The sequence below is a fragment of the Jaculus jaculus genome, chromosome 16 (genome assembly GCF_020740685.1).
Source record: "Jaculus jaculus isolate mJacJac1 chromosome 16, mJacJac1.mat.Y.cur, whole genome shotgun sequence".
Taxonomy (NCBI): Eukaryota; Metazoa; Chordata; class Mammalia; order Rodentia; family Dipodidae; genus Jaculus; species Jaculus jaculus.
The window spans coordinates 41,539,772-41,566,543 of NC_059117.1; the positions used below are offsets into that span (position 1 = coordinate 41,539,772).

At 43.1% G+C, this 26,772-nt stretch overlaps 1 protein-coding gene across 2 annotated transcripts in view; it reads left to right on the forward strand.

The window, feature by feature from the left end:
• The window catches only part of Creb5 (cAMP responsive element binding protein 5), a 430,087-nt gene that overhangs the window by 271,539 nt on the left and 131,776 nt on the right, over nucleotides 1-26,772 (forward strand). The window contains exon 1 of one of the 2 annotated variants that reach the window (XM_004652775.3): nucleotides 8,227-8,306. The exons of the other annotated variant lie outside the window; for it this stretch is intronic. Coding sequence (XP_004652832.1) covers nucleotides 8,260-8,306 — 47 coding nt within the window. The 5' untranslated portion in view covers nucleotides 8,227-8,259. Of the gene's footprint in view, nucleotides 1-8,226; nucleotides 8,307-26,772 lie in introns of those variants that run through there. 2 annotated transcript variants of the gene reach the window in all.

The following is a 26,772-nucleotide window of genomic DNA, read 5'->3' on the forward strand; positions in this document are numbered from 1 at the left end:
GATTATTGTATTATTATTACTAATCAGTAGTAGTAGTAGTAGTATTTCTCTAGGTATTCAGCACCTACCAAAGTTTTCCACTGTGTCTGTACCGTGGGCTTGTGTGAATGGTGTCTATTTCAATAACTCTCCTATGGTTCTATGACAATGTTGGTGTGACAAAGAAATTATACAAGGTGGATCATTGTAATTCAGACGCTTGATTTCCGCTCTGCAGCAGATGCGGTCCCTGATGACTCACAGCAGTGTCTTCACTCCCCTTCACCGGGCTTGTCTTTGCAACTAGATACACAGACTGGCACTTTCTTCTCTCAAGTGGGATGGCACTTGACAAGGTTAATAATTAAAAACTTTTAAAACACATTTGTAAGGACTGTAGAAACGGTTCAGCAGACAAGACCTTTTGCCTGCAATGCCTAAGGACTTGGGTTTGATTGCCCAGTACCCACGTAAAGCCAGATGCACACAGTGGTGGTGCATGCATCTGGAGTTCTTTTGAAGTGGCTAGAGGCCCTGGCAGCACCTATTATCTCTCTCTCTCTCTCTCTTTCTCTCTCTCTCTCTATTTTCTCTCTTTCTCCTTGCAAAAATATATATAGAAACTATTTTAATAAAACATGTTTTTAATAGCCTTTGGGGCAAGCAGGGAGTAAAGGACTAGAAAGGAGAACACTGCAGAAGACACTGGCATTTTTTTGGACCTAGAACCAGGGCCACCTTTGATGTTTGACTAAAGCTCAAGAAAATAACCACATTGATGCCCATTGTGTGGTGAACTGGGACCATGAGAGACTTCCTTACTCACACCAAGATTCCTCCCTCCCGTTCTCACTCTAGCCTCGCTGTCACATTAGGAGACTAGGAACATTGCAAAATAAACATCTGGAAGCGTTGATAGTAAACAGAAGACAAATGTCTTACAGAACTAGCCACAGGTCAGGAAACTCTAATCTTATCAGGGGTCCTGGAGACCACAATTCCATAAACCATGTAGGTGGTGTCATGTTACTGTGAACATGCATGTTTTCTTTCTAGCCACAGTAGGCATCCTGTTTTGGAAAAGCTAAAATAGCCATTCTGTGGAGGTTTGTTCATTTTTTAAAACAGATCACTATATACTTTATACTTTAAGAAATAGGGAGTGGAGGACAAGCCCCTTTTGAGCCTAAACAGTAGGGAAAATACTCTCATAATATCTATTGTCTTTTGCTCATCTTTCTCTCTTTGCTTATAAAATGCTCTGTCTTTGTGGTGCTAGAAATTGTACCAAGAGCTTTGAATATGCTAAGCAAGTATTGTGACACTGTGCCCTTAGCCACTATTTACTTAAAAAATGGTTAGGGGGCTGGAGAGATGGCTTAGCGGTTAAGCGCTTGCCTGTGAAGCCTAAGGACCCCGGTTCGAGGCTCGGTTCCCCAGGTCCCACGTTAGCCAGATGCACAAGGGGGCGCACGCGTCTAGAGTTCGTTTGCAGAGGCTGGAAGCCCTGGCGCGCCCATTCTCTCTCTCTCCCTCTATCTGTCTTTCTCTCTGTGTCTGTCGCTCTCAAATAAATAAATTAAAAAAAAAATGGTTAGGGGCTGGGGAGATGGCTCACTGGGTAAGAGTGCTTGCTGTGCAACATGAGGACCTACGCTTGATCTTCAACAGCCACAGTAAAAGCGGGGTGCGCTTGCACGTACGTGGGACCACAGCATAGAGAGGAAGATAGGGTCAGCGGACTCACTGTGCCTCACTGGTCAGTCAGTCTAGCCAAAAAGTGGTAAGATCCAAGTTTTAGTGAGAGACGCTGCCTCCATGACATGAGACAGAATAACAGCAGAAAACACTGACATCCTACTCTGGACTCTACATCTACACTGGGCTTGTGTGTGTACCATACTGTGTGCATATACCACACACAACACACACACACACACACACACACACACACGTATTTTAGAGACAAGGATGTGCTAAGTTGGTTGACAGGATAGTCTTGAATTCCTAGGCTTCAACAATCTTCCTGCCCCAGCCTCCTAACCAGCTGGGACTATAGGCACAAGCCTCCATATTTGGGCTGGCATTAAATTTCTATGATCATAAGATGACTATCATATGATGACCATCCTAAATATGGTCTTTCTTATAGTCTTATAGATCCCTAGCATCAAAATTTGGGGAGAATTTTGTTTAAAAATACACATTATGGGCCTCACCCTTACCTAAATATTATTTGATAAAATACCTGGAAATCTGCACTTTAATATGCAATCAAGACATATATAGGCACATAAAAGTTAAGAACTATTGAGCTAGAAAAAGGCTGATGTCTTCTGTCCAGTGCCAGGCCAGGGACCTGTCTAAATGTCACTGAGACTTCCCTCGATGTTCCTGTTTTTTTCTTACCTGGAAACCAGTTTAGCTGGGAGTTGAACACAGGAAGCGTTGCTTTTTGCTTGTTGAAATGCTAGAGATCAAACTTAGGAATTTTTATTTATTTATTTGAGAGAAAAACAGATATGGAGAGAGATAATGGACACCTCAGGGCCTCTAGCCACTGAAAACAAACTCCAGACACATGTGACACCTTTTGCATCTGGCTTTATGTGAGTACTGGTGAATTGAGCCTGTCCTTAGGCTTTACAGGAAAGCACCTTAACCATCTGAGCACTCTCTGCAGCCCACAATATTGTATCACTAGCATAACAACAGGCTTCCTGGTTCCTACTGAGGCTAAAGGAAAGGAGGTGGAGTCAGACATGGCATGCCTATATAGTGTCAGCTATTCTGCAGTCTGAGACAGGAGGATCATTTGAGTAAGTACAGGAATTGAGACGTCTTGACAATATAACAAGTCTCTATCTCAAAAAGGAAAAGGCAGGGAATTGCACATTGAGATTGGCACAGGTGGTACTCAAATCTTATTTTCCTTCCTATTAAAGTCAGAGAAGTTCTCAAAAAATTAAGGTTCTTTTGCAACCAGATCTCATGGACATCATAACCCTATTCCTCTTCATAGAATAGAGAGAACAAAAGTGATGCAGAAATCACACATTACAACACTTCTAGACAGACAGAAACATACCAGTGCAAACAAAAGAGACACTATGACCATTTTCTTAAAGATAAGAGGCAAATTTCAGTGTAAGGCAGGATTAACTGCACCTTTCCATCCAGGACTCTGGTGTAAATACAGAAACCACAGTCATGTACAGGCCTGAGAGGGGCAATAGAATGTGGAAGTGGGTTTGGAAACCAAAATATTATGTCAGCAGTTTTCTCTTTCATTCATTCTCCCTTATCAAAACCTACTCAGGGGCCCAGTTGATGAAAACAAATAATTTCATTTGGACAGACTAAGGTTTGGGTATATATATATTTTTTCTTCCTTACCCCTCCAGGCAGAAATGTTGGAGGATGAAATTTTAACAAAAACTTTCTTAATAAATCCTTGCACATGGACTTCTCTGCTCAGTGTAAAGAAAGGTCAGTTACTAGATATAAAAAGTCCTATAGCTGGAAGCTTAGCAAAATGAAGTGGAATCACAAATATAGTTCCGTAGTTTAATCCTTCCTTATTCTTTCTATAATTTTCAAACTTATTTTTATTTTTAGTGAGTACTTGTGTAAAAAAAAAATGTTTAACAACAAGAATGGCCAGTAGAGTATATGTTCAGGGTAATCATTCAGACAAGTAAGTACAGAAAAGGATGGATATGCATAGATTTATATACCAAAACTACATAGATTTATACAGAGGACTTAGGCATCCTTGGATTTTGGTACCCAGAGGGGTCTTAGAACCAGTCCCTTGCTGGCACCAAAGGATGACTATAATTATTTGGGAGGCCTTTATGTGCAAATACAAATTTAGAAAAAACATGAGTCGTCAAAATTAATGACAATATTTTAGGACTAATCCAAGGAATGTTATAGCCTCCTCATACCTACCTCTATGGCTTCTATCATTAAAGATTCATGACCTTTTAGTTCAGGATTGCCTCTTTAGTGTACTAGAAATGGCTTTTGACACAAGAAAAACCAGTGAGTTGTCTGAGGATACTTGGTACCAGATGGAGCTGTAGCTGCTGCAGTAGGTAAACGGCAGGGGTAAGCAAAGATGTATCATTCCTTTGCTTTCTCCCTGGGCATGCCTGAAGCTGGCATTAGCAAGCCCAGTGATTTAAGCCAGCTAGTCCTGCTTGCACACATCTTAGGAGACATGCTATAGACAGCTCCTCCGGCTCTGTCCACTGTGAAAACACAGGACACCCAAGTTGAAGGGAATGCTGAGTGACACCATGTGGGTGTGCAGTGGTCTGTGACCGGAAGGTTCCCTGGAAACAATTTGCAAAGTAGGCCTTAGAAAACCACCTGGATGGTTATTGTAAATTTAAAAAGGAAGAGATGCCACATTTTTGGGAATAATTTTTAATACTAGGTTTATGGCTTGGGTACATGTGATAGTCATTACAGCTGATTTAACTCTGAAATTATCTGGCCCCTGAAACTCCCCTGGGACTTCAGGAATCATGGGTTAAATTTTGAAAACAATTTCTGAGAGAAGATGATATGCTTTTCCTTAAGGGGAATAAATAGAAGCCTAAAAGTAAAAAAAAAAAAACAAAAAAAAACTTCAGCTGTCCCCAGAAAGGGTCTTTATTATATCTTATATTAGCTGTGTCTTCCTTAAGGCACTGGAGCTCAGAAATTCACCAGCACACAGAATGTCTCTTCTCTGTGTTGCTGGCCCCTTCAGCCTCTGCCATTCCAGTTGTGCCTTTCTGAGCGCGGTGTTTGGAAAGAGTCCAAAGGCATTCTAAACTCTGAGCTCAAATCTCAGAGGTGTCCACTTCTTCGGAGTGAACATGTCATCAGAGCTGGGAGTCCGTGAGTGCTACACGGAGCAGCTGCGAATCCCACCACCCTATCCCCAAGGACGACAGCTCTGCGGAGGAGGGCGTCGGAAGCATTCCTGAGCCCGCCAGCTAATCTGGAAGCCGGGTCTGCTGGCCAGGGCTACTTCTCCCAAAGCTCCCACTGGGCTTGCAGCATTGTACAGGCCCCTATCTACAAACGTCTGTCTCAGAGGATGGCCTTTACCATGGATGGGCTGGAATGGAGAAGTTGGTTAATGAAAAATCAGGGTCAAGTGGGTAAAAAAAAAGGAGCTCGGGAATTTCCTTTTGGGAACAGGATATTCTTTATCATTAGCTGCATAACAGGAAGAAAATGGGAAACCAGGTTTTCTTTTCAGTGCCTGGTTTGGAAGTGGCAGGAGGGAGACATTGCTTCAACCATCAAGGGCAAATATGGATGAGCATTCAGACCGCTTTGACCTCTGCAAGGGACCTTAACTCAGGCCAATACTCAAAAGAAGTGCTTTTTAAAAAATATTATTCATTTATTGGACAGAGAAAGAAGCAGATAGAGAGATAGAATTGGCATGCCAAAGCCTCTAGCCACTGCAAACGAACTTCCAACACAGGCGCCACCTGGCTCATCTGACTTATGTGGGTACTGAAAAATTGAACCTGGATCCTTAGTCTTTACAAGCAAGCTTCTTATCTGCTAAGCCATCTCTCGATCCTCCTGAAGTGGTATTATTTTTGTTGTTTTGCTTTTCCCAAAGAAGTCCCTCTGGACTGCTTGGCCCTGCCTCTTCTTGGCAGGAGCAACTATGCTGGTGGCCCTCACTAGAGGTCTGGGCCTGGCTTTGGCCAAAGCTGGCATCTTCTTTGCCACTTTCCACGAAAGGCCTGGGGAGGGCGGGTGGCCCAAGGATCATCTGTATCCATAGCCCAGGATCCCAGTAGCTCGAACCAACCCCTGTGGGGTCGAACAAGAACAATCCTAGCAAGAGCATATTCCCATTGAGCTTACAAAAAGATGTAAATTTGGAAAATTATTCCACCGATAGCCATTTGGATAGGGTATGATGAAGACAAAATTTAAATATGAAAACCAAGATCAAAGGATTATTGTGGGGAGTGAGAAAATGAAAGTCCTTATTAACTTTATACCAATGCATATGGCCTACAACTCTTTCAAAAAGGTGAAAGCTATCCATATAAAATCTTATCAACTTATCTTGAAGGGTACAGGCTTGCAGAAAGTATTGAAATTTTTATTCCATATAGCAGCAGCAGAAGAAAAAAAATCAATGCTGCTTGGCGAGTGAGACATAAGTGAGTTATACAGGCCACTGACATGGCGGACCAGACTATAACAACCACATCTGCTGCTGTCAGGCCACGGCTTCACTGGCGCCAGCAGTAATTATGGTTGATCACCTCTAATTCAGAGCTGCCTGCCTTGATAAGGTGTCACTGTGAGCCACTGTGGCCTCAGCATCAATTGAGGATGTCATGCCAGAGGGCAGACTGTTGGAGAGAGCTCCTCCGGGCCCCAGCCCCTGGGTCACACAGAGCTGGGCAAGGCTGGATGTCTGCTCTTCATACTGAGAACAGGGGTAATCCCTGATGCTTGAATGCAAATTCCAAGAGATTTAGATGCATCCACCTGACTGCTCCCCCTTCTCCCAAAACAGCTATCTTTAATAAGCTAAAAGAGTTCCCCCAAACCAGAGTGGAAAGTCAAGCTCATCTCTGCTTTGTAAAATGCAAAAAGACAGATGTTTGTTTGTTTTCGGTTTTTCAAGGTAGTGTCTTACTGTAGGCCAGGCTGACCTGGAATTCTCTATGTAGTCTCGGGCTGGACTGAACTCACAGTGATCCTCCTATCTCCACCTCCCAGATTTATCACTTTCTTGATTTACTGACCACAAAGTGATGAGGACAACAGACAGTAGCAAAAGCTGGCATCATATTTGGGTGAAAAAAAATTGCAGCCTCATGCCTTTCTTCTGCTTTTGTGGCATTAAAAAAAAAGTCCTAAGTGAACTTCCCACTTTTTAAATAATCAATTTTTTTTTTTTTTTCTATTCAACGAAGCCTTGAAGGGGAGAGGAAATAGAAAAGTGAGGAAATAGGCTTTAAAAGTCATGCTTACAAAGCTGCCAGGGGCTGAGACAGCTCTAAGGCGTCCTATATGGGGGAGGTAAGTTGAGGAGCAGAATTTACCAATTAAAAGGGCTTTATTGTCATTTGTGAAGGATCATCTTTGACTCCTCCACCACTCCCAGACAGTTTTCCTTCACTGTGTAATTAGAAAAAGAGAGACACATACACTATTTGTTCTCTGCGCACCCTCTTTAAACACAGAGACAGCCCCACCCCAACCAGCATGTCCCATGTCCGCACATCATGTTGAGGAAGGGGAAGCCCAGCTTTTGCTGTGAAGAGTGGGGAGACACCTTACTTTTTCTCCCTTAAGGACAGTTCACCCGAGAGTGGAGCGCTGGTCTAGGAAAGCCAGGCTGCGATCCGCAGACAGGTCCTGTGGCTTCGGCACGTCACACAGCCACCGGCAAGGGCCAACAGAGACGTGACTGTGATTTCACACTGCTTGATGGCTCCAGACACGAGCGCGTGTTTGGACCAGAAGTAGCTTTGCCCTTGCTGACAGGGAGGTCAGATGGGAGAGTTCTCTAGAAGGGAGGTGGTTGGCAACCCTGCAACAGAAAATCCCATCCAGCTCCAGGAAAAAGGGCCCTGAGCAATGGAAACCTTGTCACCTGGTTCTGAGCTGAAGCCCGCGGACTTGGTAACTGAAGTTGCCTTTTCGCTCCTGATGCTTCCAAACTTCTTTCGCTCACTCCTGCTTCCCCATCTCTGCCTGCATCCTCCTGTTACTTCCCCGGCTGCAAACGCTGGGCAGTTTTTAAAACCAGCTTCAATTTTTTTGTTTGTTTGTTTGTTGTTGTTATTTCCCTATCAGAACCATTCAGCCCCAGGCTGCCGGACCCCTGGGTCCCTTTCTGAACTCCGATGGCAGCTGCAGGGCCATCCCGAGGCAGCACTGTTTCCTCCTCTGTTTACCCGGTTTCTAAGGGCAATTGCACTGCCAAGGCTCCCTGAGCCTGGAACTGGGCCTGGGGCTGTTTTGGTTACATTGAAGTTTTTGCTTCAGTTCTGCCAGATTTAAATGGTGACTTCACCAGCACTGAGCTGAAAAGGAGAAGGGGGAGGAGGGCGAGCCCAGGAGAAAGAGAGTGAGCGAGCAGCCGAGCTGGAGGGAGAGAGCCAGAGCAAGGCGCTAAAGAAGGGCCAGCGCATTACATCATCGCTTGGCCTGGAATCAAATGGGAAGGATATGACTCACTCAAGCTAGTTAAGCGTTGGCTCAAATTCTACACACACTCATTCCACAGCGCTCATGTTCTGCACCTCAGGAGGGAATTCAGCCTCAGTGATGTCCATGAGGTTTGTTTGCAATTTTATTTATTTTTCTTGATTTTAGACAATTTTTGGTCCCTGTTACTTTCTGCTCTTGAGTTTTCATCCTCTCCTCCTCCTCTTCGTTTTCTCCCTCTTCTATCAGCTCGTCTTTGTTTCTCCTCTTCCTTCTCTTCTTTCCCCAGCCCCTCCGCTCCTCCTCTTGTCCCGAAGAGGCATTTCTTTCACTTTGATCAGAGTTTTTGTCCTAGTGCAGAGACCTGAATGAGTTGAGATCCGGCTGGGCAAAAACAAAACAAACACCCGAAACAACAAACAACAACTCAGTCAAGCTAACCAGAGCCACAGGAGCAGACGGGCCACAAATAAAACGCGAAGCAAGAGAGCTAACTGCCAGCAAAGTTTCTTTGCTGTGGCGGGTCGGTGTCGCTCCTAATCGGAGGAGACAGGGAGAGAGTTAAAGTGCAGGGACCAATCGCTGGGATGGTGATGTAATGCAAGAACCGCAGGGTAGTTAAGTAACGTGAGAGCTGGGGGTCAGGGTTGCAAAGCATTTACCTGTTCTCAAGGGGTTTTCAGTTTATTATCAGTTGCAGCGACTGTAACTGGCTTCAGACTGCAATCTCTAATTATTCACAGACACCTCTTTTTTATCTTTTATTATTAAAAGTAAAACTATATTATAGTATTTTTTTAAACGTGATATTATCACAGCTGTGTATTATTTTCCTCCAGCAGGATATTCTCTCTCTCTCTCTCTCTCTCTCTCTCTCTCTCTCTGCTCAAAGCGGCGGTCTTTTCATAAAAGGTCGAAGTGATGGTGGGTGGGTGGTGAGGGGGCATTCTGAGTGTAGCTGGTGAATTGTAAATGACTGGAAAACTATTTGATGTGTTGGGCCGAGGATGAAGAGTTTGAGCTTGTGCTATTCCATTTGAGAATTTATGGACTAGGTTTTTAAAGTAAAACATGGAACTCAAAAATAGTCCTGTCTCTCACCTACTGTTTCAACTAGAGTGAGGCGTAAGCGTGCATTTGCTTGAGAAATTTAACTTTCTGTTCCTCCACGTGGCAATGGACTTGATCTGGTGCCGTCCCAGTCTTTTATGTCCTTGAATTAACTTTAACATTGTACGCTGAGCCTGGTGGGGGAGAGATTTTCAAAAAGCTTGATGTATTTGTCTTAGCTTCTGTTGGAGAGAAAAGGACGGCACTAAGTAGAGGGTGAGGGATAAATGACTGTGTTCTGAATGCTTTAGGGGTCTTATGTACTCAGCGAGAGAAAGAGACTGAGAGAAAGACTTTCATGTTTAGAAAATTATCACCACATTTCCGTTTCATGAAGCACATTTAGTACTGGGCTGTACTGCCTGGGCTCAGTGCTTTTTGGAGCAATCCAGGAGTTCAGTTACAAACCCAAGCCCCATAGAAGAAAAGCTCAAGCCCTGACCCAGGACTGCCGCCCCGCCTCCTGCTACCGCAGCCTTGGTCAGCAGACAGGTGGATGCCCACGGAGGCCGGGAGCACACCCCACAGTGCTCGGGCGCCTTAGCGGTGCATGTTTGCATGGATGTAATGATGAGTGTACACGGATCTTCTCTCCTTTCTTCCTTTTTCACCAGAGGTGGAAAGAGAGTGTGTGTGGAGGGGAGTATTTTGCGGTGGGGAGTAAGAGGTCAGAGCAGTGACCCCAAACTTAGCCAACATGAGCCCACCAAGCTGCAATGTAAAGTGAGACAGATGGCGAGGTGAGCACTGAGCCATTCTCTCATGCGCGGAACCAGTCTTGCACGATCTCTGAAATCCCTTCTTTCAAAAGGTATGTGTCTACACACACACACACACACGCACACACGCACACATGCGCACACGCACACACATGTGTGTGCACGCATGTGTGGGACTAAAGGTGATTAGGCATAGCTCTTCTGAGAAAGATTCATTTTAAACTCAACACGAATTGGTGCTCCCAAAGGAATGAATGGAGAAGGCTACCTATCTTTTCCTACTTGGAAAGTTGTTTTCTTTATTGCTTGTGTTTGGTATGACGATTCCTTATGTAGTAGAATCTGTAAGTTTTCAAACATTTCCTGTGAGTAGTCCTCAAGGTGACTTAATTACCTAGGTGTTTATGTGTAAAGAATGGCATAAAATGAGGAAGATGTTACCTGTCCAGCAAACCTGCTGAACAGTCACAGAATGGAGCTCCGAGTGTAGGTGCTACGCGGGCTTTGGTCACTCACGTGGAACACAGTCGTATTCTAGTGAACTGATTCCTATGAGGGCTGCCCTACACCTGGATGAGTTTCTATAGTTGTCACCTAAGTTCAAGTTTCAGCTTATGTTTTTTCTTGTTGTTTATTTATTTGTTTCTTTGTTTCAGTGCTGGAGACATATGCATGCTGGGCAAGTGCTCTATGACTGAGCTATATCCCCATGCCTGAAGGAGTGTCAAGTTTTTAAGTGTGATTTAAGGCTAAACCTTTTGAGAATCATGAAAGGCAAAACTGCACGTACTTGTTAGATAATTTTCCCAGACAATACTTCCATTCTTCAGCCAAATTCCAAGGTGGCAGTCTTTTATACAGGACATGTTTTTCTCTGGGGTAGCACCCTGTGGTAAAGCTTGTGCCTGTGTATTTGTGGGCTTAGCCTCAGTGTTCTGGGAAGGACTATAACTGCTTATCCACAGGGAGAGCTTCCCTGAGCTGAACTGAAACCTGAGTGATGGTGATTAGTCACTGTGCACAACTTGGTGAGTGCCAAGTGTGTGTTCGGACTCTTCAGGAATAGAGAAGGCATGATTGCTTTTTTTAGCGTATTACACTTCAAGTTGACTTGGCTGTGAGCTGCTAACCCATAATCAGAAATGCCCTGCTTGCGGCTCACAGAGAGGTGAGGGGCGCAAGCCTGCCCTGCTGTGCCCTCTGTGCCAGCTGCTACATTTCTTTGTTTTAAGATTTATTTTTATCTGTTCATCAGAGAGAGAGAGAAAAAGAGAATGGATGCACCAGGGCCTTCAGCTACTGCAAACGAACTCCAGATGCATGCGCCACCATGTGCACCTGCCTTACGTGGTACCTGGAGAATCAAACCTGGGTCTTTAGGCTTTGCAAACACGTATCTTAACTGCTAAGCCATCTCTCCAGCCTCAAATGTTAAATTTCTGTCACCTTGTTTCATCACAGGTACTCATCAGTGACCTGAGGGGCACAAACCAGCAACACCACTGTTTGAATGCTGCTTTGTTTTGTTTGGGATTTTTGTTTTGATTGATGCTTTATAATTGAAAACTTTATTCAGTTAATTGTGAGTTCTCATGAGTTGAAGGAATAGTTTGACAGATCTCCTGTTCCTTTGCCTAGCTCCCCCCCAATGGTAACATCCTGGAAGGCTAGCTTACAGAGCTGTAGTTGGACTTGGCCACTAATATTCTCCATGACTGTGTACAGCTCTTCCCAGACTGGGTTGGTCAGTACTTGCTTGGGCGTCTATGGTTTTCATCTGTAAGAAAGTAGAGGGCTGGAGAGATGGCTTAGTGGTTAAGCACTCGCCTGTGAAGCCTATGGACCCCGGTTCGAGGCTCGGTTCCCCAGGTCCCACGTTAGCCAGATGCACAAGGGGGCGCATGCGTCTGGAGTTCGTTTGCAGAGGCTGGAGGCCCTGGTGTGCCCATTCTCTCTCTCTCTCTCCCTCTATCTGTCTTTCTCTCTGCGTCTGTCACTCTCAAATAAATAAATAAAATTAAAAAAAATAGTTTTAAGAAAGTAGAGGTTCAGACTTGCTAGTGAACTATAGGGCTCAATGACTGTGATAGTTTGATTCAGGTGGCCCCCATAAACTTGAGTGTTCTGAATGCTAGGTCCTCAGCTGATGGAGATTTGGGAATTAACACCTCTTGGAAGCAGTGTATTATTGGGGATGGGCTTATGGGTGTTATAGCCAGCTTCTGCTTGCCAATGTTTGGCGCACTCTTCTGTTCCTGTTGTCCACCTGATGTGGGCCAGGGAGTGATGTCCACTGTCTGCTCATGCCATTGTTATTCCCTGCCATCTTGGAGCTTCCCCTCGAGTCTATAAGCCAAACAAGCTTCTCTTGGTCCAGTGTTTTCTGCCAGCAATGTGAACCTGACTGCAACAATGACCATTCCTGACAAACATGCACCGTCAATATTACATGGCAACCTTTTGAGAGAAGGGGCCTCAGAGTTGTGCCTGACAGTCACCAGACATCCAGCAGGGAAATGCTGGTGGCATTAAACTTGTTTCACTTTCTTCAGGGGGATGCTTCAGTGACTGTTTTTCTTTTCACAGGCCACTCTGGGCTATGCTTTTAACTTAGCAGGTAAGGAGGGGTCAAGGCCTTTGGTGACACCTCTGAAAGGGCACAGATCTCTTCCTCTATCTGCTGGCCAGGGAGCAGAGAGATGCCACAGTCTATAGTTAAGCACTTTTGCACTCCACTATGACAAGAAGAAAGGGGATAGCATCAGGGAGGTGGCGACTTCTGATCGGAGAAGCAGTGTGATCTTTGAGATTAAAAGGGCCCGGGATCCAAACACTCTTTTCCTTACTATTGTGTGGAAAGCCACCAAACCTATAATGTTATATGCTATAATGTTCTTCATCTCTGTACAAGGAAGAGAATCAAATCTATCTTGTGGAGTTGTGGAAGAGGCCCTTGGCCGACCATGAGGTGACAGTGAAGAAATGTCAGCTACTGTTGTCAAGGAGAACCCTTCTGGCATCAGTCACAGCTGCAGGTACTGCCTCCCAGACTGGAAGCTGGTTCTTGTCCCCAGAACCGCTCAGACCTTTCCTTCCTCCAGCCACTCTTCTGTGATACCTTCCTTCCTTTTATTTCATAAATCAGCCAATTCTGAGATCCCATCAGGGCTCAGATACAGAGCTTAGGGTCGATTTTGGCTAAAGTGAGACAAAGACCAGTATCCACAGAAGCTGTAAAGTGTCTGTGACCTGAATGGAGGTGGTGAGGCAGGGTGTTGCAGTTTGGAAAAGGACCTCTGCCCTTCTCATTCATGAACAGCCGAGGCCTTGAGAATGGACAATGAAATGAGTTCAGCCATGAGAAGTGGATTCACTTTTCTTCCAGCTCAACTAAATGTTGACATTTGCAATAACACCTGTATGAGATGCAGAATTGCAGCTGGGTGAGGCCACCTTTTCATTTTTCTGGTTCCTTGCACATACCTTTCCTTGTGGTAATAATGGCATCTCTGGAGACTGAAGAGACTTAAAAAATGGCAAGTGGAAAGCTGCTATGATGGCAAACATGGTGGAATTACGTGATGCGAGGCGTCTCCAGGGTCTCATTCTGAGATGCTAGGTCCTGGAAAAGGGCCTTGTAGTGTCTCAAGCTGCATGGTAAAAACTTGGAGAGCTTTTACCCAGGGACTATACATGCAGCTCACTGGTACAATGCTTATGTAGCAGACACAAACCCTGGGCCTGGACTCCCAGCACTACTAAATAAAATTATGTAAATATCAGGTCAACATTGTGACAGAAAATAGTGTTGTCTGGAGAACAAGCCTTGTTTTGAAGAACATAGGGAGAAAACAGGGTGAGCAAACCTGGCATTGTACTTTAAGACACAATTACAGCTAAAGCAGTCAGGGGTGAAATCATGGGTTTTTCTTCTGTTCTTGTTTGGTTCTCAGGGGCCTCTGAGCATTAAAAGGAACTCTCTTTGCCTCAGATTACAGAAAGATGCATGTGCAGCTCCCTGACTGGGCAGTCCCAGGGCAGGAGAACAGCCACAAGAAGGAAGGAAACAAGAGGCATTGGCAAATATGGATTCTGTGGTCCAAATTTTAGTTTGCAATTTTCTTGTAGACTTTGCTGCTCTGGTTGACATTTGTTTGCTGTTAGAGTATTGCTTTGAGAGGCATGTGCTTTGTGAAGTTTGCTTGCAACCAAAGTGGTTCCTTGAAGAGTTACACCTTTGACAACTGAAATTGATTCGACTTAGCACTCCCAAGTCCACCACAGAGCACACAAATACGTGATGACAAGGCCATATGTCTTCTCTGCCTGTACATACAGGGACAGGAGAGCATAGTTAATGACTGATGGGGCATTGCTGCCCACAAGAAGAAATAATCAATAGTTTACTCTCATCATGAAGAGTAGGAAAGTACTTACTACAATAGCCATGACCCATCTAGCCACCTTCCTTTCTCATGTGATAACCTCAACTCAGCTCTACCTCGTCATTCTTTGCCTTCCCATCTAGATGGCTGAAATATAACTGGAAGTGTCACAAAAATCAAAGCCTAGAAAAAGTAGTAATAACATAGCTTCAAATGAATGCCAAAGTAAAAAAAAAAAAAAAAATGGCTGGAGGTATTGCTTAGTGGTTAAGACATTTGCCTGCAAAGCCAAAGGACCAGGGTTAAATTCCCCAGGACCCACATTAGCCAGATGCACAAGGGGGCACACATGTCTGGAGTTCATTTGCAGTGGCTGGAGGCCCTGATGTCCTCATTCTCCATTCTCTCTCTCCCTCTCTCTTTTTCTCTCTCTCCCTCTTTCTCTGATAAATAAATAAATAAATAAATAAATAAATAAATAAATAAATAAATAAACAAATAAATAAAATATAAATGTCAGGGCATCATTTAACATATGCATTCAGTTCAGGAAAATGGGACCAAGAATCTGGGTTGTGTAATCTGCCGTGTCCACTGTGGGTTACTGAAACTTGTAAAACTTTTTTATTTTTTTTTCAATCAAGTATCTTTAAAGAACTAGAATTATGTTGGGTTGAATCCATGTGCTAACAAGGCCTAGGGCCTACTGGTCCACTTGCCACCTGTTGGGTCTGCCCATTTGGCTCTGACCCTGTATCCTCCACCAGACCTGCATCACTGCTGAAAGTCTGAGAAACAAGTTGTTTGGCAAAGGTGGTCTTACTGTTCATCACTAAGATGCCCCAATGTGGGTACACCCTGTGAGTGATGTTCGAGTCTCACAGATCCCTGTTCCAAGTCTGGCTTTGCTGTTGGCTAACTCAAGGATTTTTGACAATTCATTGATGTTTTGTTCACTTTGGTTACTTCTCTTATGAAATGAAATCTGTAGGTGAGTGTAATGCAATGAGAATAGAAAGTGCTTGAGAAATGTCAAGTTATTCAAGAAGAAAGCAGTTGGATATTTTTTTGGAAGTCTGTCTGATATGGCTTGGACATTAATAATAATATGTCAAGAGAAACATCTGTCAGTTTGTGTTCCTTTCCAGAAAGGTAAACTGAGTCATAGAATACAAGTGAGGCTGCAAGCAGTTAGGGGAGTGAAGAGAAAAATCATTCCACTCACTTCAGGCTGGGTCACCATCTTTTCACTGGTAAGAATATGAGATTTAAGATTTTACTTTAAAGTGGTTTGTTTCTGTATCAGGAAGGACCTTTTTTTAAAGGTTTTTATTTTATTTATTTATGAGAGTGAGAGAGAGGGAGAGAAAGAAAGAGAGAGAATGGACACTCCAGGGCCTCTAGCCACTGCAAGCAAACTTCAGATACATGTGCCATAATGTGCCTCTGTCTTGTGTGGGTTCTGAGGAATTGAACCTCAGTTCTTAGACTTTGTAGGTAAGTGCCTTAATCCCTAAACCACTTCTCCAGCATGAAAAGAACCTTTGATTTTTATGCCCACCCCTTTCAATTGAATTTATTTCCTCCCTCTCGTCCTTCTTTCTTTCCCATGGTACAAAGTGAGTTTTCTTTTCCATCTACTTCTTCCTGGCCTTCTTACTTTTCATAATACTTCAGTCAGCTCAACAACAGTGCAAGAAAGAGCTGACCCCATTTAATTCTTCTGGAATTAATCATAATAGCAGCAATTAAAATAAACCCATTGAGTACTAATGTAGATGTAAATTGCTCTCGCCTTGCATGTCCCCTCCAATTTTGCTCTCAACCAGCAACCACTCTCATGTGGATGGGAATCTGCTGTCCTCTAGCCAGATGAACTTTCTGAATCCTGATCTTGCTAGGTACATAGCTGCTTTCTGCCACTTCCTTCCGTCAAGGGCAAAGAGGAAGCTCCAGAGTCTGGGTCACAAGGAACATCATTTTATTTAGATTTCACCCTCACCATCTGTAACTTCCTTTGCAGTAGAGAAATAATCTTATTGTTCCAAATGTAATGATAAAGCAGGAGCCTTAGAGGTTGTTCAGTCCAACCTTCTCATTTTACAGATTCACAAATCGTGGCTCCACAAAATGTAAAGAGGTCATAAAGCCATTTTTCAGCAAGGCCAGGACCCATATTTAAAGCAGAGAGAAGCATGCCTCTGCCCTGCCGGGCCATCTGCTACCTGTGCCAAGCGAATGATGCTCAGTCCTCTGATATATCTTGGCTTCTGGGTGTGAAGGTGTAAAGAGGGAACAAAGAAAGACAGAGATGTGCTTGGACCCAGAGGGCTGATCACCATCCTCACAGTTTAGGGGAGAGCTAGGCTTCTTGAAGCTGGGAGTTAATCACACACTTGGCTATGCAGACTCCTCCAGTGTTGAAGGAGCCATGGAGAGGCAGACGGGCTGACTTGTTTTATGCCCCCAGTCATAATCTCCCTGGGGTCTAGTTATTAGATAAAATGCAGTGTCTCTTAGCCCAGAATTCATGGGCCATAAAGGAGATGGGATAAACTGGCAACCTGAGGCCATCTCTGTTTGCCACCACTCTCTCTCCCCTCTCACCCACGTGAGCTTCAACACGCAGAGTGCATGTCTGATGTGTCCTGGAAGCTGCCCTTGGACCAGCGCCCACCCACCTGCAGGATGAGACCTCCAGGCTCCCAGTCACACTGTTTCCTCCCTCTTTCTTTCCACTACAATCCCATGCAGCCCCACTTTGCTTTGGGATTAGCATAATCCCAAAGAGACTCCTGCACTTTGTGATCACAGAGAATTGGTTTTGAAAAAAACAGAGCAAAGGGCAATTTGTAATTGTGTTAATAACTTTCATCCTTTCTCTTAAAGGCAGCTTTCAATTGTTAGGCACAGGGAATGCCTGCAGCCTCGGACACCTGACAGTGCATTTTTCTTCTTTAATTTTATTTTTATTTGCTTATTTGACAGAGAAAGGGGGAGAGGGAGAGGGAGAGAGAGAGAGAAAGAGAGAGAGAGAGAGAATGGGTGCGCCAGGGCCTCTAGCCACTGCAAACAAACTCCAGACAGGTATAACCCCTTGTACATCTGGCTAACATGGGTCCTGGGGAATTGATCCTGGGTCCTTTGGCTTTGTAGGCAAGTGCCTTTATCACTAAGCCATTTCTCCAGCCCAGATATCTTTTTGTTTCCTGACAGTGCGTTTTTCATGATGCTTTATTGTAAGATGTGATGCTATATGGCCAGTTAGCCCAATTCATCCTGCCAGAGCCATGTTTTGGCCTCCTGCAATTCAGCTTCCTAAGAGTCTCCACAGCTCCATGGTGGGAGATGAACTACTACTGTGTCTCTTGACCTCAACAAGCTGTCTCTAGCTAATTAATGATGGTTAAGTGTTTAGAATATACACATGACTAGTCATGCTTATTGCAGTTTGTAAATCCTAGTCAGATGAGCATGACCCTTCCTTCTGTTAACTAGCAAAGGGTCCCTGCCTTCTCGGCACTATCCAACTCTGTTCTTTTCCTATTTCCCCCAAACTCTGATGGAGCCTTCTTTGATGGACTAGGCCTGTGTTCTGTAGAATGGCCTACTCAGGTGGAAAGGGTCAGGAAGCCAGTCGAAAGTGTTACTGCCTAAACTATCAAAAAGAAGAATGTGTTTTATCTGTGACAAAGTGGGTTTGGAACTTTTTAAAATATGAGCAGTAGCAATGAGAAATGTATTTTCCATCACAAGCTGCTATTCCCGTATGTGTTTGTGGGTGTGTGTATACAGCTGCACGTTGTGTCTGGGGTGCTGTGTCCGCACATTCAAACACCCTGGTCTTGAAAATAATTGGTGCCTGTTAATTATTTTATTTGCTAGGCAATATGTTTATATTTATTTTTTTTGGTTTATTTTTATTTATTTATTTAAGAACGACAGAGAGAGAGAATGGGCCTACCAGGGCCTCCAGCCACTGCAAATGAACTCCAGGCATGTGCGCCCCCTTGTGCATCAGGCTAACGTGTCCTGGGGAATTGAGCCTTGAACTGGGGTCCTTAGGCTTCACAGGCAAGCGCTTAACCACTGAGCAATCTCTCCAGCCCAGTACTTTTATCTTTATGTTTAAAATGAGAGATGAGTAGGTAATAGAAAAGCATTCTACCATTTTGTTGAGGGACTTGAACAACTGTGGATCTGGGTTTGGAGTTGTGTCTGGAATCAATTCCTATAGCAGCAATGAATGACTATATTAATACATATATGTGTGCATTTTATGAAATAATACCCAAACTTTACTGTACATAATGTTTCACAGGTAACATTTATTCATTTTTTTTTTATTAGCAAGAAGGAGTGAGCAAGAGAGAGAGAGAGAGAGAATTGGTATACCAAGGCCTCCAGCCACTGCAGTCAACTCTGGTCACATGCATCATCTTGTGCACGTGTGTTACCCTGTGTGCTTGCATTCCCCTGTGCTTCTGGCTTATGTGGACCTGAAGAGTTGAACATGAAATTTTAGGCTTTGCAGGCAAGCACTTTAACTGCTAAGCCATCTCTCCAGCCTCTATTCATTTTTTTAAATATTGTTATTTATTTTTCTAATTGAGACAGAAAGATAGAGACAGAGACAGATATGGAGAGGGAATGGGCTCACTAGGGCCTTCAGCCACTGCAAACAAACTCCAGACGCATGTGCCACCTTGTGCATCTGGCTTACATGGGTACTGGAGAATCAACCTGCGTCCTTGGGCTTTGCAGGCAAGTGTCTTAACTGCTAAGCCATCTCTCCAGCCCCCCCGCTTTTGAGGTAGGGTCTCGCTGTAGCCCAGGCTGGCCTGGAATTCACTATGCAGTCTCAGGGTAGCCTTTAATATTCATATTTTTTAAAAGGCTGTTAATATCAGATTAAAATGCTTTCACTAATTTCTATTTGTTGGATTGCACCCAGACTTTGAAGGCACTGGTAAAAAGGTCACTGTCGTGCAGGGCAAGAGACAGGAGACTTGGGGTTTGATGCCCACTTGTGTCCTAGTGCTAAGCTTCCTTGCCTGTACCTCCATGTCTCTTATAATGTTAAAGCATCTATCTTCAAACTGAGCTTACCCTCAGAGTGCTTTAGAACCCTTCTATGTGGAAGTTCCTCCAGTGTGGCAAACAGCTCCAGTCGGTCTTTGCCTCCTATAACTTAACCCGCCCTACTCAGAGGTCTATACAACACAATTCAACCATTGCTGGACCAGAAATATCAGTTAGCCTTTCCTAGATCTGGTGTTTGGTGATTATTTCATTCCCTAGGCAACACTTTTATCTAGTGAAATGCAACAGGTTTTCTTTCCATTAATTCTGGTGTAGGATACTCAATGGCCTTTGTATCTCTGGAATCAGGGGATTATTTTGTAAAAGGATCTGAGCTCTTTCCTGCCTTAGGTTTCTCTGTTCTTAGGTCTTCAGGATGGGGCCTCTTTAGGGAAGGGTTGTCTGCGAGCTCTTCCTAGATGGAGGAGGCTGCCTGCATGTGAGACCAGTTATTTATGTCACTGTGTCTGCTATTTTCTTGCCTCCTAAATTCTGTGTTGATTCTTAGTACAACTCCAATCATTTGGCTTACAGCTGGTAAAATACCATTTTCTTCTTCTCAGAAAGAAAGCTTTTCAGACTTATAAAAAGAGAGAAATCCATAAGACTCCTTGTACATCAAATAGCTCTTACAAAGCACCATTTTGATGAGTTAAGTGTAAATGAATCAGAAACATACGGATTAAATTTCCCTTGAAAGACACATGGGTTTAAAAATTAAAGGGGGAAAAGTGCCTGGCAAGATGGATTTCAGGTTTGTGCCAAACCTCAAAATGTTTGAAAAATGGTTTGAGACATTTTTACTGAACACAAAATGCCATGGAGTTCCCTCACCCCCAGACATTGTAGTGAATCTTTTTGACAACAATTATATGACAAGAAAAAAAAGCCTGGGGTGGGGGAGCTTCACCATTTACTCAGTTCTCCGTCAATACCCCACCACTGGGGGTGGGGATACATTTATAGGTGCAGAGGATCGTCTGATTGACAAAGTAAGGTTTCAAGTCAAGCAATTACGGAAAATGACCTCACAACTAAAAAATACTTGAGCCCGTCTCCATGCTGCCCCTTGTCAATCACAGTAGTCAGTGGGACAGTGCCCTCCAGGGAGATGCAGCCTTGAGTATACTTTACTCACCGGTGTCCAGAGCTGCGCGTGGTTGTTCTAGTCATTTGTTTGACATTATAAGGCCAGCTCTTTGGAGGAAGGTAAAATCCCATGGACTCAGGTTGGGGGGAAAGTCGATTGGTTTATTCAAACAGCTGCTGCCTAGAGTCCTGCATGTTTTGAGGGCAGGGTGTGGGATGAGGTCTGCAAGCTGCTGGGAGTGGGCTTGGAAAGCTGAATTCTGTTACAGCTTCTCTATTTAATAAGCTGTCTTATAATTTCTCTGCACATCAGAATTCTTCCTGGCATGAGGGAACTCAGGAGCAACATATTAAGGATGCATGGACTAATTATCTTGTGACTGTTGTGCATCGTGCGTATTAAGTGGCCTCCAATTATTTTTTACTAGCTATTCCTGACAAAAGCAGGCTGACACTTTTACAGCCTCATTTTTCATATGCAAAAGCACAGGAGTGGGTTTTGAGCAAGAAACATTGAGTAAGTGAACAGAGAGCTCCTGGGCGACAAGGGCCGGGCCTTGCCACTTGCTCTCTGAAGCCATCTTGTTTCATTTTCACGTTTAAGCCAGGATGACCAAGGTTTGCTTGCCTGTTTCCTTCCTTCCTTTCTTCCTTCCTTTCTTTTCCTTTGAAAGAAAGGGAGTATTCAATGTCTGCCAGTGTTGGCTTAGAAACCAGAGGACAACAGTGCACTTTATCAAAAGTGTTCAACTCAATGTAGACAAAAAAAGAAAAAAATAAACGCCTGTTTTAACTTTATGCTGCAAGTCATGGGAAAACTGTTTACTGTATTGTCACGATACCACCTTATCCTTTAAAAATAAAAATTAATTTATTGCAAAAAGAACTATCCCAAAGGCAATAAAAGCCACACAGAAAACTACTTTCAGTATTTCCAGTGAAAAGCTTATCTAACAGTGATTGTTAAGATCCACTTGTTGATGACTTTAGAGCTTATCTGTGTTTATTGAGCTCAAAATAAGAAGTAGATGAAACTAGAAATTCTGGAGAGAAACTTCAATGATACCAACTTTTGGTCTCAGAAAAATCTTCAGAATCAGAAAAAGTTTGGCTAAATTCTGGCTCTAGCTTTACCTTTTCCAAAAGCAGCTCAGTGTAGAACAACAAGAGGAAGAAGGGCTCCTTTGATTCTGGAAGCTCCAAGTTCCCTGCCCAAGGTCCCAGGGCCTCCCCCACCCTCACATTGCCCTTCCCTTTTCATGCCATCGCTTCCTCATTCAAAGCCATCAGTACAGCCTATTGCGTGCTTCTCTAAACCTGACATACTGGGAAATTATTTTTAAAAATTCTAAATTTTTAGCCTCATTTTAAACATTAGTCCAGTGTGTTATATTTCTGTAGCATGGTCCCATCCAAAGAGAATCTTCATTTCAGTTCTCATCTCACAGTAAGCTGTGAATGTAGGGAGTTGTTTCATATCTTCTTGGACTTTATTGATATATTCCCACTTAACACACACACATGTACAAGTGTGTTACCAAATGCACATGCAGGGTAGGATTGGCCTCTCCTCCTGGTGCAGTTCCTCTTCAGAAAGCTGGGACCTGGAACCTCAGAGTGTAAGGTGGCATCTTTGGAGGGTGAAAGAGTGTGTGATGTCTTCATTACACACAGACTTCTATGCCCTGTCTCTTTCCCTTCATAGGTGATGGATTTGCTCAGGACAGGAGTGTTCTTTTATTCACACTAGATTATCAGCAGGGTTCCTAAAACATAGCTGAAGCTAAGTTAAATTTTTTTAAACTACTATATTTCTGCTATATGTCTGTAGGAACATTTTTTTTTTTATTGCAACCACAAAAACAGAAGAGAGAAAAGAAAAAGAAAGATATCTGAGACTCCAGTTATCAGTCTGCAGGCTCTCTGGGCTCTTAGTCCTTGTAGAAAACATAAGACTTTCTGTGTTACAGAAGGGTGTGTGTTAGAGGATGGACTCCCTCTGAGTCTCGGCTTCCCTCCTAATCTATGCTTATCTGGGCGGTCTTATTTATACCTATTTCCTTTTGATAAAAAATAGCTCTAAAAGGAAAATTTCCTACACACACACACAAACACGGAGAGAGAGAGGGAGAGAGAGAGAGAGGGCACTTTTGACTCTTATGTGGCCCAGTGTGTGGGGATCCAGCTAAATGTTAATTTTCTGAGTCATCAGAGTTCTGAGTTTTCACTTTTTTTTAAGAGCATAATTAAGATATGTTCCCAGAGATTTAAAAAAATAACCCTGTGAGTAAAGCAGACAGTCTATAGGTTGAAGCCCATATAAGGAGGTGTGTGGGCACCTGCCCAAAGGGAGACAGCGTTAAGAGCTATTCAAAACCTACTGAGATGTCAACACACTTTGGAAAAGGGTCCATTAGGGATGCAAATGTGTGGTTCCCTGATTATGATAAGCACTGGAAAGAAAACAGTGAAACCCATTAGGAGGTTGGAGAGCCGGGTTTTGAAGAGTGGGGAAGACAAATCTAGTTTCTGCTAGGGCTGGGCGTCTTTTCTAGGCCTTGTGTGATTCTGTCCCAACCATTCTAATGATTTAAATGGCCCTCAGAATTCCTCCAATTAGCTCATCTGTAAAAGGGCCAACTTAGAAATTCCATCCATGTCAGATAAAATTCAGTTTAATAAGATCCATTCTTTGGATTAGAAGCTGACTTGCTGCTGTAAAGGGCCCGACGTGAAGCTCCTCCAGGTTTCTGATGTGTTTTGGTTTGTGCAGGCAAGCATTTTTCTTATAAGAGGTTGATTCTACTTCATAGTCTCCAACATATCAACTCCCACAAGAAAGTTTAATAATTGAATAGGGATTTTCTGTGAAAAGTCTTCTTATTGGAAGGATATCTTGAATCATGGCATTTGAGTTGTTCACATATGATGTCAAGAGATAGTCATCATAATGGATAAATTGGAGCATAGATTGTGTGGAATCATTCTAAATTTACAAAAAAGAAAGATAATTGATTTTTTCCATCTCCCTTGATCTGGAGGGAATTGTATCAATTTCTAGGACGTCATAAAACAAAATATTTAAAGTATGTCTCAAATAATAAGAGAAAGCTACTTAACTTAATAAAGATGTGGAATTCGTTTACGAAGACAAACACTGGCTGTGAACCAGTGGGCCAAGGAGTTTGCCAGAAGTTTGTAGTAGGCCATCACTCTCACATGTCCACTGTGCTCTGGCACGCCTAAACCCATTCCTTATTAAGAAAGCAAATTCTCTCCATTATGCTAGACATTCAAGTCACTGCTTTGTTTACTTTATGTTGTGAGCTAAAAAACACAGTAGAAAAATTTTCAGTCATCTTCCTTATAAAGAAAATAGTCCATTACACTTAAAAGTAATGCTGACTGCCTATTTTAATGTAAGAGGTTGAAATGGCTTATGTATTTGATGCTTGGGAACTTGATATAAACATTAGGTTTGTGACCTTTCTGGAGAGTTCCAGCAATCAAAACCTTGGGCAAAATACTTAACTGTCATAAAAACAGTTGAATGTTTCAGCCTTGACCTAAAGCAGAAAGCATAAGCTCTGGAACAAATGTTTCCACTCGGCATTTCCCCCTTAGTGTTTGTCAAAAGAATGGTCTCAGACTCCAGAAAGGTAGAAAGATCTATTACGAATAGCATGCAGGCAAACACCATGGTGTTCACTTACATTAGATCAAAGCTCTTCACGTCTGGAAAGCTTTCCAGCTCTGTTAGGATGTCCTGCAAAAATTTTTCCTATATCCACATGGAACTGTATACTCCACAAAGTAAGCCCGCATCTTCTCAATGGTCCAAGAAATCAAGTGGCTTGATCTCTGGCAGTCAAAAGATACATAGCTGTCATGAAAGAGGCATGAGTGTAAGGTCTGAGGCAGACGTGGAATAAACATGTTACAAGAGGTAGCAGGAAGGAAAGCACAGAGGGGCTACGACCCTGTGCACTAGAGACTGTTCCAATTAGAGAGTTTCAGAAAATATGAAGAAAGTAATATGGAAGCAGAGATCTAAAGGGTGGATAAAAATTGTTCCACAAAAGAGGTGGCTGGGCATTCCAGGCAAATGCCACTGGATATATCAAGGCCCTTGAGGAGGAAAGATACATTTTAGGAAAATATTAAAAATCAGGGAGTGGAGCATGGCAAGACAGATGAAAAGTCATGCTATAGACCTGAAGAGCTCTAACACTTAAAGGAATTATTTTCTAAGTCCAAACTGCTCAGGAGAGCCATGGAAGAATGTTGAGCAGGGACAGGGAAATGTCATGATTAATCTCTGGTTCCTGAAGCTCATTCTGGCAGCAATGTGAGGTTGGACTGAAAAGGAGTAAAACTAGAGGCAGAAAATGTTGGAAGAGGACAAGTAAGAGAAGACAGTGTTTGGACCAGGGTCTTAGCAGTGAGGGTAGAACCAAGTGGATAGAGTCCAGGTCTATTTGGGAGGAGGAGTTGGTAGACCTTGGTGAATGATGGGAAGTGTGTGATGAGAAAGTCAAAGTTAATAGCTACATTTTACTAATTCAGTCCTGCCAAATATAATTAAAGAAATATGACACAATTTCTACAGAAAGGAATCTAAACATAGGATATGATATTAAAGTTCTTCAGAGAAACAAACTACTAAAAAGGAGAAGGATGAATGGGTTGAGATCATCCCTGACTTATGATGGTTTGACTTGTGATTTATGGACTTCATAATGCTGTGAAAGCATCCTGATTTTTACTTTCAGTATTCAGTAAATATAAACTATTAAGTTCATATAACATAAAATATGTGTTAACTGATTTTGATCAACTATAGGTTAATGTGTTTTGAGCATGTTTAAACAAAGTTAGGCTAAGCTATAATGGTTAATAGTAGGTAAGGTTATTAAGTGCATCTTTGCCTCATAGTATTTCAACTTACCATGACTTTATTGGGACTTAACCCCATGGTGAGGATCATCTACATCTGTCTGTTTATTTGTCTGTCTGTCTGCCTGTCTGTCTGTCTATCTATCTATGTTCTATCTGCCTATCCATCCAATCATCCACTTGCCTTCTAACTTTAAAGAATTAGCTCACTAGGTTATAGAGGCTAAGAGGTCCCACCTGCCAAGTAGAGACCTACAAAAGCAATTTCTAGTAGAAATTTGAATGCCTGAGCATGGGGAGGATTCATAGAATTAGTCCCTTGTCAAAGGCAAGAAGACAGATGATTCAGCTCAAGTAACTGGGGAGAGAGTCAATATGCCCTTTTCCTCCACCTTTGGTTTTCTACAGGCTCTCAGGGGGTTGCATGAGCTTACCCAGTTGGAGAAGACATATTGCTTTACTCAGTCCATGTATTAAAATGAGTCTCTTCCAGAAACACCCTCACAGACACAGTTAGAAATAATGACCAAGCAGATCTCTAGACAGCTTAAGGCCCAGTTATGACACAGAACTCTAACAGGCATCATGGATCAGATATGTCATCCACAGGGCTTAATATAGGCCTACAGGGAGTGGTAACTTTGCTTTGTGGAAAGTAGGCCATATAGTATGTATGTCTCAGTAGTGAATTTGTTTTTGCCAGCTCACAGGCTTAGAGAATTTTTGTTATTCTCGAAATGCCCACTTTAGGGGCTGGAGAGATTGCTCGGTGGTTAAGGCACTTGCCTGCAAAGCCTAATGATGATGGTTTGATTCCCCAATACCCTTGTAAAGTCAGCCACACAAAGTGGTACATGCATCTGGTGTTCGTTTACAGTGGCTAGAGGCCCTGGTGCACGAATTTTATCTCTCTCTCTCTCTCTGCTTGAAAATAAATAAATAAAATTTTAAAAAATTTCCCACTTTGGAACCAGTCCTACTAGACCCTGCACTGAAGAGTCACAGTTGCCCTTTGGGTGACCTGTTCTATCTCTCCTGACACATGCCTTCCTTATTAATAATGAGTGACTTAAGCTAGTGCACAAGAGAGTGAAACTTTAATTTTATCCCCATTAAAATGATTATTGTTTGTATGTGTTCCTTTTCCTCAGAGTTTCTGTTCCCCACCCTCCTTGGCCCACTGTTGACCGCACTCAGGAGCCAGGCAAACCATTTTGTTCTTTTTCTTTAAGGAGAGGGATGTTCTGGAACACCCAATAAGAAATTGTGTACCCATTTTCCTTCACATGGAGGCGAATCTCCCAACAGATGAGTTG